General features: G+C 45.1%; 11 protein-coding genes across 11 annotated transcripts; 5 read left to right on the forward strand and 6 right to left on the reverse strand.

Moving 5' to 3' along the window:
- Positions 1 to 226: 226 nt before the first annotated feature.
- Positions 227 to 2284, forward strand: KL911_002656 (uncharacterized protein; the record flags this gene model as incomplete). Its single annotated transcript, XM_043197749.1, has 1 exon — positions 227 to 2284. The coding sequence occupies one exon, from the start codon at positions 227 to 229 to the stop codon at positions 2282 to 2284; it is 2058 nt and encodes a 685-aa protein (XP_043054936.1).
- A 264-nt stretch (positions 2285 to 2548) lies between these two features.
- KL911_002657 (uncharacterized protein) lies at positions 2549 to 3373 on the forward strand (the record flags this gene model as incomplete). The annotated part of the gene is made up of 1 exon (XM_043197750.1): positions 2549 to 3373. The coding sequence occupies one exon, from the start codon at positions 2549 to 2551 to the stop codon at positions 3371 to 3373; it is 825 nt and encodes a 274-aa protein (XP_043054937.1).
- A 21-nt stretch (positions 3374 to 3394) lies between these two features.
- On the reverse strand, positions 3395 to 4417 carry KL911_002658 (uncharacterized protein; the record flags this gene model as incomplete). Its single annotated transcript, XM_043197751.1, has 1 exon — positions 3395 to 4417. One exon carries the CDS (start codon positions 4415 to 4417, stop codon positions 3395 to 3397), a length of 1023 nt encoding a protein of 340 aa, XP_043054938.1.
- A 378-nt stretch (positions 4418 to 4795) lies between these two features.
- Positions 4796 to 6810, forward strand: KL911_002659 (uncharacterized protein; the record flags this gene model as incomplete). The annotated part of the gene is made up of 2 exons (XM_043197752.1): positions 4796 to 4842; positions 5544 to 6810. 2 exons carry the CDS (start codon positions 4796 to 4798, stop codon positions 6808 to 6810), a joined length of 1314 nt encoding a protein of 437 aa, XP_043054939.1.
- Positions 6811 to 7003: 193 nt separating this feature from the next.
- Positions 7004 to 7315, reverse strand: KL911_002660 (uncharacterized protein; the record flags this gene model as incomplete). Its single annotated transcript, XM_043197754.1, has 1 exon — positions 7004 to 7315. The coding sequence occupies one exon, from the start codon at positions 7313 to 7315 to the stop codon at positions 7004 to 7006; it is 312 nt and encodes a 103-aa protein (XP_043054940.1).
- A 504-nt stretch (positions 7316 to 7819) lies between these two features.
- On the forward strand, positions 7820 to 8179 carry KL911_002661 (uncharacterized protein; the record flags this gene model as incomplete). Its single annotated transcript, XM_043197755.1, has 1 exon — positions 7820 to 8179. One exon carries the CDS (start codon positions 7820 to 7822, stop codon positions 8177 to 8179), a length of 360 nt encoding a protein of 119 aa, XP_043054941.1.
- A 7-nt stretch (positions 8180 to 8186) lies between these two features.
- KL911_002662 (uncharacterized protein) lies at positions 8187 to 9334 on the reverse strand (the record flags this gene model as incomplete). Its single annotated transcript, XM_043197756.1, has 2 exons — positions 8187 to 8940; positions 9033 to 9334. 2 exons carry the CDS (start codon positions 9332 to 9334, stop codon positions 8187 to 8189), a joined length of 1056 nt encoding a protein of 351 aa, XP_043054942.1.
- A 242-nt stretch (positions 9335 to 9576) lies between these two features.
- On the reverse strand, positions 9577 to 10938 carry KL911_002663 (uncharacterized protein; the record flags this gene model as incomplete). The annotated part of the gene is made up of 2 exons (XM_043197757.1): positions 9577 to 10424; positions 10797 to 10938. The coding sequence occupies 2 exons, from the start codon at positions 10936 to 10938 to the stop codon at positions 9577 to 9579; spliced, it is 990 nt and encodes a 329-aa protein (XP_043054943.1).
- A 304-nt stretch (positions 10939 to 11242) lies between these two features.
- KL911_002664 (uncharacterized protein) lies at positions 11243 to 12697 on the reverse strand (the record flags this gene model as incomplete). The annotated part of the gene is made up of 2 exons (XM_043197758.1): positions 11243 to 12346; positions 12443 to 12697. The coding sequence occupies 2 exons, from the start codon at positions 12695 to 12697 to the stop codon at positions 11243 to 11245; spliced, it is 1359 nt and encodes a 452-aa protein (XP_043054944.1).
- Positions 12698 to 14536: 1839 nt separating this feature from the next.
- Positions 14537 to 16408, forward strand: KL911_002665 (uncharacterized protein; the record flags this gene model as incomplete). Its single annotated transcript, XM_043197759.1, has 1 exon — positions 14537 to 16408. One exon carries the CDS (start codon positions 14537 to 14539, stop codon positions 16406 to 16408), a length of 1872 nt encoding a protein of 623 aa, XP_043054945.1.
- Positions 16409 to 16589: 181 nt separating this feature from the next.
- On the reverse strand, positions 16590 to 17834 carry KL911_002666 (uncharacterized protein; the record flags this gene model as incomplete). Its single annotated transcript, XM_043197760.1, has 1 exon — positions 16590 to 17834. The coding sequence occupies one exon, from the start codon at positions 17832 to 17834 to the stop codon at positions 16590 to 16592; it is 1245 nt and encodes a 414-aa protein (XP_043054946.1).
- Between the last annotated feature and the right edge of the window lie 229 nt (positions 17835 to 18063).

Genomic DNA, 18063 nt, shown 5'->3' on the forward strand with positions numbered 1-18063 from the left:
GGATGATCGGCAGCCGCATGGCCTCAGACGCAACGGTAATAATTGTCTCCACTGATCTGAACATGAAATGCGATATGCACATTTTACATCTTTTCTAGGAACGGATTACTCGTGCATGAGAGCATGTATGCATAAGCACTTCTTCAGAGTACCAGGAAACTCACAGATTCACCTATCGCCACGAGCATATATTTAGCAGCATGTGGTTGTTCTTGAAACCATCAAAATGACTATCGACACTTCCAACGGACAGTTTGTCGTCTTCTCTCAGGGAGTCGGTTATGGAATTGTGATTGGTGTGGGTGCAGTTTTCGCCTTCACCATGGCACTGATTTCATGGCTGCTCTCACGCTACATGAATGAGGTTCAGGACTCAGAAATGTTGTCAACTGCCAAGCGGTCCATCAAGTCTGGCCTTATAGCTAGTGCGGTCGTTTCCAGTTGGACCATCGCTTCCACTTTGCTTCTTTCCACTACAACTACCTACAGCCTCGGAATATCTGCCGCTTGGTGGTACGGAGGTGGTGCATGTGTCCAGATTATCATCTTTGCTACTATGGCTATCGAGCTGAAAAGAAAGGCGCCAAACGCGCATACTTTCCAGGAGATTATTAAGGTTAGATACGGAACAGTTGGCCATCTGACTATGTGTTTCTACTCTCTTGCCCAGCAGGTGGTTTACACTGCAAACTTGCTCATCAATGGCGCATCTGTGTTTTCCAACCTGACTGGCATGAGCAAGGAGGCTACCTGCGTACTTTTACCTGTCTTTGTTATTGTCTACACTTTGATCGGTGGTATCAAGGCTACCTTCATGACCGATTGGACTCACGTGGTGATTATTTTTGTGATTATGATGACGGTCATGTTTAAGGTGTATGCCACATCTGATATCTTGGGATCTCCAGAAAAAGTCTGGGAGCTTCTGACGGAGGCCGCCAAGACGCAGCCTGTGGCACACAATTTGCATGGCTCGTATTTGACATTTACGTCGGTGAACAGCGGTCTCTATGGACTTATTCTGCTTGGAGCGGGATGGGCAGCCGCCGTGGACTCCCAGCTGTTCCAGAAAGCGATTGCTGCCAACCCTGCTGGAGCGCTTACGGGATACACTCTCGGAGGCCTCTGCTGGTTCACTTTGCCATACGCATTGGCGACCACTATGGGTCTGGCATGTCGTGCTCTTGAACAAACCAGCAACTTCCCGGTGCCAGGCGGACTCACAGAACAACAGCTATCCAACGGTCTGGTGTTGCCAATTTCTGCGTACGCAATTATGGGTAAAGGTGGTGCAATAGCCATTTTGCTGATGGTCTTCATGGCGATTACTGCTGCGTACTCTTCAGAAACAGTGGCTGTGTCTTCGTTGCTCACCTATGACATTTACAAGTCGTACATCAACCCGAAAGCAGACGGCAAAAAACTGGTCTTCGTCACGCATCTAAGTGTTATTATCTTCAGTGTTGTGGCTATTGGCCTGGCCATTGGACTTGGCCAGGCCAGCTTTGACGTGTCGTTCATTACCACTGCCTCTGGTATTATTGTCAATGTCTGCGTCATTCCAATGATCTGCACGCTTTTCTGGAAGAAGCTCTCGACCTTTGCGTTTGTCGCTAGTACCACGCTCTCCACGTGTATTTCGCTGGCTATATGGATCGGATACAGCTATTCAGCATCGAAATCGGTCACCATCACCACCTTATCTACATACAGAGCTCTGGCTGCTGGTAACACTGTCGCGATTTTCGTGCCAATTATATTTGTGCCACTGTTTACCTATTTGAAGCCAGCAGACTTCGATTGGAATAAATGGAAAACCGAGATTAAGCAGGTTGACGACTCTGAGTTCGACAAGAAGCAAGGGCTGACAAACGTTCTGAGCGGAGAGGACCTCACAGAAATTGCTCTCGCCAAAGAACAGGAAGAAGACGCCATGATGAAACGCAAGAGGAATTACGGTATTGGTTTGGCTATCTTCTTTGTCTTATTCTTCCTTGTGCTCTTCCCAATGCCTCTATACGGCAGCCACTACATCTTTTCAAAGACGTTCTTCCGGGGCTACATTGTTGTCACCTTTTTGTGGGTGTTTTTTTCCGTCAGCATTGTCACTGTGTATCCAGTGGTGGAAAGTTTGGACGGTATCAAGACGCTCTTCAAAAACATTCTTACAAAAACACGGAGCCCGGTGCTGTACTCTGAGCAGACTTTAAGCCAAGTGACAAGCCGCAGGGCGGATGCTGAGATAAAAGAGGAGGCAGTCGTGAATATTAGTACTGTTAATTAGCTCAAACAAATATATACTTGATTGTTTAGCAAATTCTTGGCGGCGTGCGGCTGAAGCACTGCAGCGTGTGCTGTGCAAATGTCATGCACAGATAATAGGCGCTTCTTGAGCGCTATGCGTTATCTTGCACCGAAGCAAGCCGACTCCCGTTTTAGCGCAAAGGCACATGTAATAACTTTTTGGGTAGCCGCCATTTTGCCTTATCGAAACTCGCTAAGCCATTAAAATACTAGTTCTCATACCACTCCCTCTCATATTCTAACTATGGCCAAAATACCAGAAGCCCTTGCGGGCTCGCCTGACGTGAACAATAAGTACATGAACAAGTATGAGATTGTGTGCGACATGGGAGAAGGTTTTGGAAAATGGAAAATGGGTCCTGATGAGGAGCTCATGCCATTGATCGACGTCGCCAATATCGCATGCGGGTTCCACGCGGGCGACTTCAACATCATGGCCAAGATGGTCAAGCTAGCCAAGAAATACGATGTCAAGGTGGGCTCGCATCCAGGTCTGCCTGACCTGCTTGGCTTTGGAAGACGGAGATTTGCCATTCCCCCAGAGGAAATTTTCAACTTAGTCATGTATCAAACAGGAGCTTTGAAAGCGTTTTTGGACGCCGAGGGCATGCCACTAAACCACATCAAGCCGCATGGAGAACTCTACTTCTACGTGGAGCGTGATGAGGAGGTGATGAGAGCGGTTTTACGGGTAGCACAGATCTTCAAAGTTCCTGTTATCGGAGCCAAAAACGCACACTACGAGAAAGTCGCCAAGGAGATGGGCGTCGATCTCATCCAGGAGCTATACCTTGACGTTGATTGGTCTGCCGACGGAAAACTTGTCCCTCCAGCTCTCTCCAGAGCTAAAAACCCATCTATCATATACAAAGACCTGGTGGAAGTGGCCGAAACGGATGAACTTTCCTGCTTTTCTGGAGAAAAAATCAAGTTTAATTTTGGTGAAACCCCATTCATGCTCTGTTTGCACTCAGACATGCCTACTGCTCTTGGAAACGTGACAGAGGCTAGAAAGGCCATCGACGAAATCAATAAGAAGAGAGGATTTCCAGTGAAGAAAAGCTACTAATAAGTCATATAAATAGCTATTCTATTCTGCCTGTTTGAAGCTGCCGAACTTCTTCAGGTACTGGGATGCAGCGTCAACAATCGATTTTTCCAATGAGATGAACTCGTAGCCGCCGACGGACTCGATCACGTTCTCGATACTGTAGCCGCTCAGTTCGGTGGCGTTATCCTTGTCTGGAGCACCAACAGCAAGCTTCTCTTCTGGGAAATGCTTGTTGAGAATGTTAAGGATGGTCTGTCCGGTGAAGTGGCCGGCCGCAATAAACAGACGAGTTCCGACAGCCGACTCTTTCTCAAAGGCTAATTGATGGAACTTAGCAACGTCTCTGACATCAATTCCCAAACCGGCAGGCTGGCTGACCAGCTCGTCGGTTGGTGGTGTCTTGACGATATTGTTGATCAGTTCATTGGATGTGTTCAAAGTCTTGGTGACCGCAGAGTCGAAAACTTGTGGACCAAAGACGTAGGGTGGACAGACGGTTGTGAGCTTGAAGTTTGGCTTCTCGTGGTTGACAAACTCCCACGCAGTTCTCTCGGCGTAAGTCTTGGAGGCGCAGTAGGCCTCGAACTCGTTTTTGCATTCCTCGAGTTTTATTGGATTCCAGTCCCGGTTTGTGTATTTGAAGTATTCGGAGGTGATTGTCATGATTGCTGCATGAGAGGAGGTGACGACAACGTTGGTGACTTGAGGAGCGTACTTCTTGACTGACTTCAAAACGTTTTTAGTGCCCTCAATAGCCGGCTTGAAGTAGATCTCCTCAAATGACTTGTCATGGCCGAAGGAGAATGGAGAGGCAGTGTGGAGCACGTATTTGATCTCGGGGTGCTTCTTCAGTAAGTCGTCAAAGGCGCCCTCAGCAGTGATGTCAGTTACAACCTCGTAGGAGAGGTTAGCGTTAGGGTATTTTTTCTTGAATTCCCCAAAAAGTGGCTCGAACTTGGACTCAGATCTGACAGTACCAATGACGGTATAACCCGAGTCTAGCAGGATGTCGACAATGTGGGAAGCAATAAATCCATTAGCACCTGTAATAAGCACAGACATTTTCTTTAGTTGATTGAGGAATTGGCAATCCGACGTTCTCAAGCTTATATAGTAAACACAGGCGTCTCAGAATACGGAGTTAGCAATTATTGCCGTAACAATAGAAAGGGATTGTGTCCCTCCCTGTGAAAAGATTATAAACGGGTTTCGGCGAAAATTCCCCGTAAGGGGCCACCTGTCAATTAATTGGCTTCGAAAAATATGGAAGAAGCAATAGAATTCCAAGAATGGTTTTGAGCACCTGTAGGAACTGTGGAAACCTTCCAATATTCGGACTAAGGGCGACACCAATATGTCCAATCCTTAAGTTTTGAAGTTTCACTTTGTGAATCCACCTTGTCGATCCAAGTTTTAGATATAATCTCCAGAGCTGAGCATATGCTATGGAATGGGCCAGCACCAGTTGAACTTATTAAATTGTACTTGTGCCGTGATACCTCTTTTTTTTGTTTACTGGCAACAACTGTTTCACCTGACGGGGTAAAGGTCTAACGTATTGGCACTCTTGGCAATTTTCGGAATCGCTTTCGCTTACGGTAATTACAAAGTAGGTTTTAAAGAGGGCCGTTTTACGGTCTCGAACTTTTCTACACCGAGAGCTGTGACCTTCGTCAGAAGCCAGGGCTTTCGTTGTTAGTATCGCATTCTGTTGTACTATTGAGCGAGTCGAATATCTCATAGGGATTTCAATCAAAAGCGGTCAATTACGATATATTATACAATTCCCACATCAAATAGAAGCATATTACTGAAAGAGATTCACAACCAAGGAAGGATACAATAACCATGGCACCATGTATGTATGTATAATTGTTTGACTTGATTAAAAGTTTCGTCGTCACTTGAACAAAATATTGTTTCTGAGCCACAATGACTACTTGATTGAGCCATCAGCCTGCCTCACGCTCGCCATATCGCTACATGCAATTACCCTAACCGCACTATAACGTCCAGTGGACGGCTCTGCGGCTATAGTTCTGGAGCCACACATCTGGAACTATATTGCTTTTAATCAGGTGAACGGTTGTCACCTAATAGTTTCAACCACTTTGGGCATCATATAAAAACGCTGTAGTTTTGATTGTTTCCCAGACCACCAACTATGACTTCAACTGCCACTCTAAAGCTCCAAGCTATTCCAGTCGACAAAGGAAATTGAAAACTTGATTAGAGCTTCCGAAAACATCTCCGTAGGAACGGTTCCTGGAGACAACCAACATTTTGGTCCGGACCCAGATGGGTTGACTATTTTGCCTGACTCTATCAGGAAGCGCTTAGTCGATGCAGGCATCGATATTTCCAAAGGATATCCTACCAGGCCAGACAAGTCGCTTATTCCTGTCTATCTTGATGAAGCAACCGCAATCCGCGATGACGACTACGAGTACATCGAGCGTGCCAAGAAAGCCGACCCTGAGAAGAAGGCTCTTCTTGGTGCTGCCAAGCAGGTGATTCACCTGACCAACCATATCGGTACCGAGATTGTTGGTCTGCAACTTGAGGACCTGACCGACCAGCAAAAAGACGAGCTGGCCTTGTTGGTTGCTGAGAGAGTTGTTGTCTTTTTCAGAGATCAAAAGCTTTCTCCTCAAAAGCAATTGGAACTTGGTGAGTACTGGGGGCGTGTTGAGAAGCACCCTCAAGTTTCCCAAGTTAATGGGTTGCCAGGTATCACTGTTATCTGGCAGGATTACTTCCAAAAGTCGCTTGGATCCAATTTCACCTACAAAAATATTAATCTGGGTAACTGGGATGCCACCAAAAACCGAATGAGGGGTGCTCAAGTTTGGCACACTGACCTGGTCCACGAGAAGCGTCCTGCTGGTATCACTCACCTGCACTTGGACGCAATCCCCGATGTTGGTGGTGATACTCTCTGGTCGTCTGGTTATGCGGCCTACGACAAGCTTTCTGAGAGTTTCAAAAAAAACTTGGATGGAAAGCAGGCAGTTTACATTTCTGCGAATGGCTACTTAGACAGAAAGAATCCATTTTCTGGTCCGAAAAAAGTTGAACGTGTTCATCCTTTGGTTAGGACTCACCCTGCAACAGGATGGAAGGCACTGTACGTCAACCGCTCTATGACAAAAAGAATTGTGGGACTTTCGTCTGTTGAATCGGACTTGATTCTGAACTATCTGTTTGACGTTTACGAGAAAAATGCCGACATTCAGGTTCGGTTCAGATGGACTCCATCTAAAGAAGGTTACGGCACGTCTGCCATCTGGGACAACAGAGTTTCGCAGCACAGATCGACTTGGGACCATGAAGGAAGACAGCCACGTCACGGAACTAGAGTAACTTCTCTTGCTGATTTGCCTTACTTTGACCCAGAGTCAAAGTCCCAAAGAGAAGCTCTCGGATTGCCTTTGGATGAAAAGGACTTTTTCTAACATATGACTAGAAGGGTTTTATACTAGATATATGAGACTGATAAGCTGCTTGTGTAGGTAATGCGGTGGCAGTAATGTTGGAGACGTTATGAGTCTTGTCGGGCAACTTTAATTAAAGCTCATAATAAAATTTGCTACCTTATTCTTTTTAATGTCTAATCCCATCAGTAGAGCCCGAGACATGAATAAAACGCTATAGAGGATATATAAACTCTTCATTTTCCAGGTCTGTTAGATCCAGCATCGAAACGTCAACCTTTCTGCGATCGTCTCCTCCATCCTCAACGAAGGCATTTTTCTTGCTGATTATATTTCCGTCGTCATCAAACTCCAGTTTAGCTAATCTCTTCTTGTTTCTGCGCGAAAGAATTACTCTTATCCATATCAGAAGCACAGAACTGAAAAACCATGCAACGACCAACTGAACTATCCAGGCTGCGTAGTATCTTGGCCCCGTAGTCCACATCTGTGGCGCAACTATGTTGGCCACACCATAGCCAATCATGAATACCGTTGTCCTGGTCAATCTTTTCGTATACCCTGCTGAGGAGGACTGAGACCAGCAAAGTCCTAGAATGTAAGCAAATCCATCTGTGTGCACAATTATGCAACCCGCAAGAATGCCAATGTTGTTTGAACACTATTAGAAAGTTTTCTGTTCAACTACTCTCTCATTTTAGTTCTCTGTCAAAAAGAATGGCCATTAGAGCTTGGATCACCTTTTGATATTTTCAATGAGTTTTTTTTGAAGACCTCTCTTCACCAGTGTCCCGTACCCTGAATGAACAATCCCGTGGTGGGTGCTGCACTGTCTGCAATTGAATTGGTTGCAAAAGCTAGTTGGCTTTGGCACTATTACAATTTTTATCCACAGCATGAGGCACTAGCTGTACAGGTTCATAGTGCAGCCAAATACTTTATCGCGCCTTTGCTACCACCAGATGTCAAATTTGTTCAACAAAAACATGTGTGAAGAAAACTTGAGGATAGCTGTTGCACAGCTCGGATTATGGCGAAGGCTGTCTACTGCCTGCTCACAAAACTTCTTTACCCCAGAATGGATGCCAGCGAGGCGCCGGTTCAGTCTCTTGTTCAGGATTCCCTGAAAGACCTGGAGCAGTTGGCGTTCCATTCCCAAACCTCTTCTATATGCACATGGTCGTTTGCGGTCATAGGTACGTCAATGATTAATCAAAAAGATCAGGATTATCTCATGTGGAGAATCGAGAATTTCGCTTCTGCCCTACGAATATCCTGCTTTTTGACCGTGGAAAGCTTTTTGAAAGGTACATGGGGAACTAAAGGTAACCCTGGCCAGGGATGGAACGTTTTATTAAACAAAAATTGTTTTGAGAAAGTAACGTTCTAGAACTGAACTACAAATCTCCGAGACATCCGCCTGGAACCACAGATTCGGCATAGACCTCCGCAATGTAGTACAGGTAACTGTCAACATTTCTGGTGGCAAAGGTGGCATTATTCTGCGCCAAGTCTAAGATTTCGTCGATCTCCTCATAGTACTCTTGGATATACTCCGTGTTCATAGCAGGAAGATGGAGGTACCGGTGCAGCATGTCAATTCCACCATAGTGCTTTGGAGTAGTCTCAACAATTGTGCCATCGAAGCACATTTTTGAGAGAGCAACTCTTTCCTGGAAAAAGTATGGGCAAAGTACGTTTTGAGACTCTTCATAACTGTACCCTCCCCAGGTAGGGTTAGGATCACACTTGTCGGAGATGTCATCGCAACGCCAGCTGATGTGATCCTTGTTCGCTTCAACAAGATAGTCGAGCAGACCGATGACCTCGTAGATGCTTCCGTCACCGAACCATCTCATAAAGATTTCGTCATCTTTACCGTACTCCATCAGACGGTTTCTGGCGAAGGCAGCCGCCTCCAACGAATCTTGTAGATGAGCATTAATTATTCTAGTGTAAGTCTCATTGCAAGTGTGAAGGATTGGGGCAAATTGAGGGCTTGACCAGCCATATGCACCGCTGAGTGATAACTCTTCAAGTGCAGTTGTGGAGTTGCTCGCGTAGAAGGTGGCTGCAGCAGCGTGCGTAGCAAGTAAAACGGAAGAAGTGAAAGAGAATCTTATGCTGGATATCAAGTTTTGTATATGCTCTCTACTCAGTGCGATGCTAAGGTGGTATCTAGGACGACCTTTTATAGAAAATATGTTCGGACTTCAGCTACGACCATGGTGGTTAGGTGCTACGAGATACGGCGATTACCGGCTGCGAAATCTTGACTTTCTCGACCTCGAGGCGCCACATTCGTTACCGTACATATCCTCTTTAGACAACTCGCAGATTTGGTTACCAGAATAGGTGCAAAAGGCAATACTTTTGCACCGCAATGGTAAAAAAACTGTATCTCATAATGCCTGTTCAGTTCGTTCTTCAAACAAAATACTGCGGGGCCAAAATACAACTCTCGACCCTGCATAATACAAAATGGACCCTTTACTTTCAAGGTTTTTCCCAAAATGGAGAAATTAGGTGATGCGTTTTGGTGCATCTAATGACACAGCTGCAGAGCTTCACCTCATAGGTAAACTAGAAATACATTTGGAAGATGCCGCTGTCCTCCGGAGATATGGTTGGCCAAGAAAGAAGATCATTGCTAACACGCTCATGCTACTTTATTACAATATGAATTGACGAAGACTAAAATTTTGGGTCAAATTAATCTAGAGTTTGATTAAAATCTAAAGACGAAGAAGAACTGAAAATTTTGTTTTGAGATCCCCGAGACGGCCATTAGAGGTCACCAAGACATCCGCCTGGAATAACGGCTTCAGAGTAGACCTCAGCAATGTAGTACAAGAAACTGTCAACGTTTCTGACTGCGAAACTGGAGTTAGTCTGGGCAACATCAAGGATCTCGTCAAGCTCCTCAAAGTACTCGGCAATGTAACCGTCAGAGCTCATGTATGGAACGTGCAGGTAACGATGCAGCAGATCAATACCAGCATAATGCTTTGGACCAGTGCTAACGATGGAGCCATCGAAGCACATGTTTGCGAGAGGTTTCTTGGAGGTGTAGAACAGATCGCAGATAACGGTCTCTCCTGAGGCATCCTCACGGTGGTATCCTGGGTAAGTAGTTGGGTTTGCAGCACACTCTCCGTCAATGTCGTCACATCTGTAGAGAAGACTGTCCTTAGAGGCCTCGACAAGCCAGTCAATGGTACCGATGACCTCGTAGATGCTTCCATTTCCGAACCATCTCTCATAGATCTCATCGTCCTTTCCGTACTCGGTCAGACGGGCTCTGGCGTAGGCAGCAGCCTCCAGGGAATCTTTGAGACCAGCGCGGATCATTCTGGCATTAGTCTCGTTACAGGTGTGGTAGATGGAAGCAAACTGAGGGTTCGACCATCCAGTAACACCAGAGACGGCAAACTCCTCCAGAGCAGTTGAGGAGTTAGAGGCATAGAAGGTGATGGCGCTAGCCTTGGCAGCAACGAGAGCAACGGCGGAAATGGAGAACTTCATTATGGTATCAAAATAGTTTACCTCGAAAGCAAATGTATTGAAACTACGGCCATAAGGTTGGGCTTTTATATAGCCCTGATCATAATCCCGAGAAGGGCCGCCCAAAAATTCTATCCGCTCTACAGCAGTTCTTCGGCACAAATTTGGAAACGAAAAATGGTCAGAACATAACCACTATGGTAGCTTCTGTACTTGATTTTATATGAAAGAAGGAATATCTGCAGGTCCGCGATGAAAAGTTTTTGATTTTGGTTCAATTAGGTAAAAAACCCTATTTAGGTTTCTAAATTGGTGTTCTGACGGGCAGGTCGTCCAATAGGACCCATGAATCAATACAATCTGCCTGTTTATAGACCATATTAATAGCATTAGAACTTGCCCGAATATCCGCTTTTGGCAGAGTTCAGAGCTGAGACTCAAATAGGCATTTAATTACAGAAGAAACACTTCCCAAAGCAGATGTAGTAGTGAATTCAATCAACGCGTGATTATTGCAGGACCTTTTAGCCCTAGTCCCTCTGTTGATGCCGTGTACCAATTGACACGGTTATAACGGTACACGTTGTTTAGCAGTGGTAGTGGCGAGCGAATGGACTCATCGGGTGCTTCATTGAATGAGACCATGCCAATAAACTATTTTCGATGACGGGTTAGGATGGCGTGCTAGCGGGCTTCATCTGGAAAGAAGCTTGAATTGATTTTCGAAGTGCCTTTGTTAGGCTCACTTTCTTTTTGGGTTTTGAAAAACTAACAGCGATGTTTTCACTTGTGGATTCCGAAACCTGATGCAAGTGAATCACTCTACATATGCTGCCAAGCCTGGCCGTTGATTACCATGCTTCCACTCTGCTGAGAGATTTAGTCAAGCGGTCGAATAGCTAGATTTCATCAGAGGAATCTTTGCTCGATTTGGGCATACTTATCAAACTTAGTCGCTCTCGGGTGAGCGCTCTTCTACAGTTTCAACGTGCTCGATATCGATGAGCTTTTCCGTAAGGCGTTCTGTTGGAGTCCTCTTAATCTCTTGGAGACCGTAGAAGATGGTATGAGAATCGAGGAAAATGTTCTCAATGTCTTCAAGGGTTCTCTTGGAGGTTTCAGGATAGAAGACAAAAAAGTGAATAGCTGCAACAGCGTTCGTCAAGGTGAAGACAATGTATGTTTTCCAAGCCAGATTTTCCGTCATGATCGGAGTGATCATCGCAATAACAAAATTGCAGATCCAATTCGTTGCCACACTGATTGCATTACCTTTGGCACGAAGTTGCAATGGCAGCACCTCAGCAGCATAAACCCATGGAACACAGTTCATAGCATAGCCAAATAACCCAATAAACGTGAAGAAGAATGCAGTTGCGGCGACTGACGATTCTTTGGTACCAACACGCAAAAGTACAGTGACGAGAAGCATTGAAATACATTGTCCAGCGGAACCGGATGCCATGGCAAAACGTCTTCCCATCTTATCCAAAAACAGCGTAGGGATAAATCCGGTTGCGAAAAAGGTCAGCATAATGCAACCACCCAGAATTGTCGCGAGGTTTGAACTTAGTCCAACGTTATTCTCTAACACCATTGGCACATAGTAAACCACCAAGTTGATGCCTCCAAACTGGTTCCAGAACTGACCAAATACAGTAAGCATGATTCTAAACCGGCCATGCATGGCATCTCTACCCATAATAATATCACCCCAGGTGATTTTATCGCCTGAACCTTCGATTTCTTGAAGATAGAGAATGTTGTCAATGATGGCAGAAATCCGCGGATGATCCTCAGGAACACCATTAATCGTTGCTAGTGAGTACCTTGCATCTTGAGTTCTTCCAACTCTCATTAACCACCTTGGAGATTCAGGGCAGAAGAATAACATCACAATCCCGAGTACCGCGAAAAGCATTTGAATACCTACTGGAAGTCTCCATGAAACCTGATCTGTTCTTTTGCTGCAACCGTAGCCAATCCAGTACGACACAGTGATACCAAATGCGACACCTTGAGGTTCTGCGGCAACCAGGCCACCTCTATGGCTCTAGTGGCATACTTCAGACTGATACATCGGTGTTGTACTTGTCTCGAATCCTGTTCCTAGGCCAGAAATGAATCTTCCGATGAAGAGTTGAACCACACTGTACGAGCTGCATTGCAGAATGACTCCAATGGTCACCAAAGTGAATCCCAGCCAGATAGCCCGCTTTCTGCCTAACTTATCACCAATCCAGATGTTTGCCATGCTACCAAAAAAACTTCCTAGGTTGTAGATGGCAACTATAATTCCCAGATAATTCCCTTGGGGATGGCCAAATTGACTTTGAAAAACGGCCTCGTTTTGCACATTTGCTAATTCTCCCTGTTCAAACCCATACAGGATAAATGCGAACATGCAGGTGACCGTCAAGATATGTTGGGTTGGCTTCCCAGGGCGGAAGAGAGGGTAATACGATTGAAGTTTGACCCTTTCGAGTAACTCTATTTCCCGTCAAGGCTTGCGGTCATTGCCAAACTCTGAGAAGTTGATCAGAGGACCATCCATATTTATATCACCGCCTTCGTCTCCCACATACGTTTAGCCTGTCACGCATTCAATTTATTATTCAGCCTATTTGGAGGAGAGGGAAGTCGAGATAAATTACGTCATATTCATGAAATCTGCATGCGCGCACTTTCGTACCCCGGAAAATTCGCCCAAAGAAGTTCGCGGTGCAGGTCTGCATATTTAATGACACGACGTGCCATGTCATCAGCTTGTCATCTAGTCAGTTTCTGATTCAAGGCTTGTAGATGTTGTTGTTTCTGATCGCATCCGAATCTCCTAGACAGGAATTGAAGCTGAGGTAACTGGACTGCCACCTCAAAGTCATCCTTCTGACGCCATTCTATCCAAAGCCCCTGACCACGAGGTTGCGGTGTCAGACCATAGAACAATAGATATGCTAAAATTGCCATTTTGAGAGCAATACGTCTACCGCTCTCTCCAACTACCTAAATCGATGCACAGCAACAATTGCATTCCTTCACCCGACCCCGAAATCTCGGTAGTTGCATATTACTCGATGCACGGACAAGGTTGAAGATTCTAGCCATACCTACTCCGCAACAAGATATCCCAATCAAATGTTCCGCTTTACCCCGCTGAGTGCTGATCTTCGCGTATCCGACCTGGTTGGGGCCAAGTCTATAGGCAGACGTTGCTGCCAAAAGGTAGGATGTATATATACATTTATATGCATTGCTATTCTACAGCTTTCAAATCGAGTAAGCCTCTCGCATTGAACGGCATGCATATCTACAAAGAGTAAAGGGCTCGTTCTACATTCTCGTGGTAGGCATGCAACGCCGCACAGGACGTACGAAAAATCCAGAGCATGTGATGTGCGTATATAATATATGACTAATCAATCTCTCTATTCATGTGACAATTGTCATTTGTGTAACTAACACCCTGTGACACCGATGTGCCATCTCAAGCGTTTTCGCAAGGTAATTACATTATACTTTCATACTGTTCTAACCAGGCACCATATTAAACTTGGACCGTGACGTTCTGTTGATTAGAAACCAGTGACATATGCAGTGCTGTGTCGCCGAGCATAATGTCAATTAAAAACGCCGAAGCTTACTGTACAGTGCCGAAAAGCTTGAAATACCTCTGTCGGAGTCCTTTTCTAAGAATTATTGAGGTGCCCCTTGCACCTTTCGAGATGAAATCACGGCGATGTGTTATTATATCTATAGTCGTGCAGCTGGCATGGAATATATCTTTCGCCAGTAGCTTTTGGAACTATTGTAATGGATTAGAAGTCGTCGTGCATGAGCTAGTACGTTTGGATATGCATGGTTTATATAAGCACCTGCGGAAACGTCCAATCAGATGCCTCACTTTAGTAACACCATGTCTAAAATGTCGTGTTTTATGGAGGTGTTAGGAGGGGTTGCAAGATCCCGAGTACCACGAAGGTGTTTTTGGTATGATTTTACTTGATTCAAACCTTTGTTTAGAAGCTCTCGGGAGTGTTTGAAAGCCATCTTTGGGTGTGAAGGATGTAACATCGTGCATGTAAATAGCATGCTGACTTCGTTATATGCAGAGTTCATGGGGGTTAAATCCCGCTCGCTATAAATATCTCGATTCTCCTCAGTAATTGTCAAGTCTGTTCCTACAATCTTAAGGTTCACGTAGTTTACACTTCTTAGAGGTCTCTATATTAGAACTGCTAGTCAAATGGGTAGAAATAGCAACTCCAAGAAAGCCACAAAGGCCAAGACAACTGCTCCTAAACAAAAAGGACCTATTCCAGTGACTTTGCTTTCTGGATTCCTAGGGTCAGGGAAGACAACCCTTCTGGAGCACATCCTTACTGCATCCCATGGTTACAAAATTGCTGTCATCATCAATGATATGTCTTCGCTGAATATTGATGCATCGCTCATTAGAAACCATAAAGTTCATAATACGGAAGAGAAGCTGGTCCAACTTCAGAATGGTTGCATCTGCTGCACTCTCAGGGGAGACCTTTTGGAAGGACTCACGTCTCTTGCAAAATCGCAGGATGTCGACTACATTGTGATTGAGAGTACCGGTATCTCTGAGCCTATGCAGGTGGCTGAAACTTTCACTACCGAATTTACTGAAGCCCTGCTTCAAAATGACTCCGGCATCCCTGAAGAAATGATGGACAAAAATACTGAAGAGGTTTTGAAAGAGATCATCGATATTGGGGGCCTGAACAAGCTCGCATACCTTGATACTTGTGTCACAGTGATTGATTCCATTAATTTTCTAGAAAACTTTGAGACAATCGAATTCCTCGCTGACAGATGGGGTGATAACGGCCAAGGTGAAACAGAAAGAACCATTACAGACTTGATGGTCGATCAGATCGAGTTTTGTGATGTCATTATCTTGAACAAAACGAGTGGAATTTCAAAAAAGAAAATCGCCGACATTGAAAAGATTGTCCATCAATTGAACCCGGTGGCTCAGGTATACAAGACCGATTACTGCAAAATTGACCTCAAACACATTCTTAATACCGGCCTGTATGATTTTGAAAAGGCAACTACATCTGCAGGGTGGCTACAGAGTATCAAGGAGATGAGCATCCGTGAGGGAAAATTTGGAGACAACCAATCCAGCAGACTGGCCCCAAAACCTGAAACCGAGGAGTATGGTATCAACAACTTTGTGTACACGGCTCGGAAACCTTTCCATCCGCAAAGATTATTTGACCTTCTCGTCAATAAGTTCTATGTTATTGAGCAGAAACAGTTTGATGATACAAAGAACAAGGAGGACGATGATGAAGATGATGATGAAGAAGACGATAGTGAGGAGGACGAGGAGGAAGACGATGAGAAGACTACTGTCAAGAACAAAAAGAATTCTGCGTTTGGTCCCCTCCTTCGTTCTAAAGGTGACTTCTGGATCGCTTCCAGGTACATTGTGAGAGGTGAATGGAGTCATGCGGGTACAATGCTCACTTTGAAAGGAGGTATGCCATGGTTTGCCGTCAGCAGAGCATTTTGGCCGGAGGACCCAAGAGCCGTCGAGATGATTTTGCAAGATTTCCAGGGAGGCTACGGCGACAGACGTCAAGAAATTGTGATGATTGGTCTTTCCATTGATAAAGAGCAAATTACAAAAGCTCTTGACAGTGCTTTGTTGACTGATGAGGAAATGGAAAGATTTGACGGCATTGTCAAAAATGGTAACGGTCTGCTGGACATTGAAAGAAAGCTCAACAAAGCCTTTGAGGATCCATTTGAGCCATGGTTAATGTTAGAATATGAGGAAGAACAAGAAGTGGACGAGGCTGCAGTCGAATCCAAAATCGTGACAAAAATTGAGGAGGCTCTCGAAGATGAAGGTGAGGAATCTAGTGATGAAGATGACGCCCAATCGGAGACTTCAAACTCAGAAGAGGTTGACAACTCTGAGTCCTCTGGCGCAAAGAACGAAAAAGAAAATACCCTTATTGAGAACTTAGTGCACGATATACAGCATGCTCTACACCATCATGGATCTGGACACAATCATAGCCACAGCCATAATCAGACTTCTCAAAACCTCGTTGCTGTAGCAGGAAAACTATAAACTCAGGATTACTATGCGAACCCACTGTGCAAGAAAGGACTAGCGCCTTTTGCTGACGCCACGCTTTTGTTTGAGATTGGAGTTCACAATCAAGCAGTGTGCGCCCAAATTGAGGAAGAGCCTTTCGGTTCTCAGTTCAAGGCAACTAATCTAATGATGTATAGCCCTAATAAAATTTAACCTACAAGCTCTGACTTTCAAGTTCTTTAGCTCCCATCACAACGTTTACGTTGCTCACATTATCGAGTTCAACGTTCTCCGAGATGCCGTATGCTTCAAAGTCATCTTCAGCCCAAGGAATAATAAGGTTGAGTATAACCCCCAACACGGCAGTCAAAGCATATCCAGTTTCCATGACCATAATGATTGCTTGAAGGAACCCCGTAAGAGCATCATTTGACCCGGAATATGTAAACACGTTGTCAAACCATGTCGGAATCAGAACAGCGGCACATCCAGGAACTAAAGCTCCGGTTGGAATAAATCTATCTCTCCTCGTAAACTTGCAAAGGCCAATGATACTGAGCCCAGAGGCAAACACGGATCCAAATAAGAATGTCGTCATTCCACCAAGCACTGCTTTTGGAATTGCAACCAATGCTGCTGCAAATTTGGAAAACACACCCATTACGATGAGGTAGAAACAGCACCAATATCCGACTTTTCTGTTTGCGCACTTAGTAATGGAAATCACTCCATTGTTTTGAGCAAATGTGCCCACAGGAGTGAGAGTAAAAAGACCAGACAAGACCCCACTGACACCATCTGCAACAAGGCACCCCTGGATCCGGGATTGAAACTGCGGGCCTTCTACTTCAACTCGAGAAACATCACAAGCTGCAGTGATGTCTCCAATGGCTTGTAATGCTGAAGTGCTGTACAGTGCAAGCATTGGGAGTACCGCTGGGCCATAAACTTTCAGCTTGAAAGTCTTGACCCACAAGAAGTTAGCAACAGGTGCGCTTGAAATGGATGAATTATCAAAGTAATTGCACGCAGCCGCCACAATACATCCAACTAGCAGTCCCAAGATGACAGAGCAGGATTTCATGATTGGCGCTCCCCACTTCTCAAAAGCGATGATGCTGACATAGACAAGGAAACCAAGCCCAATGAACTCAGCCGAACCCCAGGGCAGTGGATGTGGTGCACTCGCACTTGGACAATAGTCGCTCGACATACAACCCGATCCACCAAGCCAATCTTTAAATCCACTTTTCACCAATGATAAGCCAATAACAACGACAACTGAGCCCGTGATGATGGGCGGAAATAATTTCTTGATCACCTTTGGAGGTAAAAATGAGATAGCAATTTCAATAAGGGCACAAACAGATCCTGTCGCAATAATGGCTCCGTAACCATCAGGACACGGAAGTTCTGCACCGCTAGCATCAACAGGGCAAAAGCCAGAGTTATACATCATTGGAAAGGCATTGGAGGTGATGGTGACAGTTGTAAACGAGATACCTACCACTGAGATAAGACCACTACCAATATAATAGTTTGTCTTCCATATTCTTGCACGCGCAACTTGAACAGCCGTGAGGATTCCCGAAACTATGAGACCACAAGAGACAAGATATTGTTGGTCAGCATCAGAAAGGTTGGCTGATGAAGCGATTGACAACGGTGGCGGGGTGGCGGGGTGGCGG

Source organism: Ogataea haglerorum (assembly GCF_019207285.1).
Source record: "Ogataea haglerorum isolate 81-453-3 chromosome Unknown 81-453-3_NODE_6_length_583072_cov_95.821986, whole genome shotgun sequence".
Taxonomy (NCBI): domain Eukaryota; kingdom Fungi; phylum Ascomycota; class Pichiomycetes; order Pichiales; family Pichiaceae; genus Ogataea; species Ogataea haglerorum.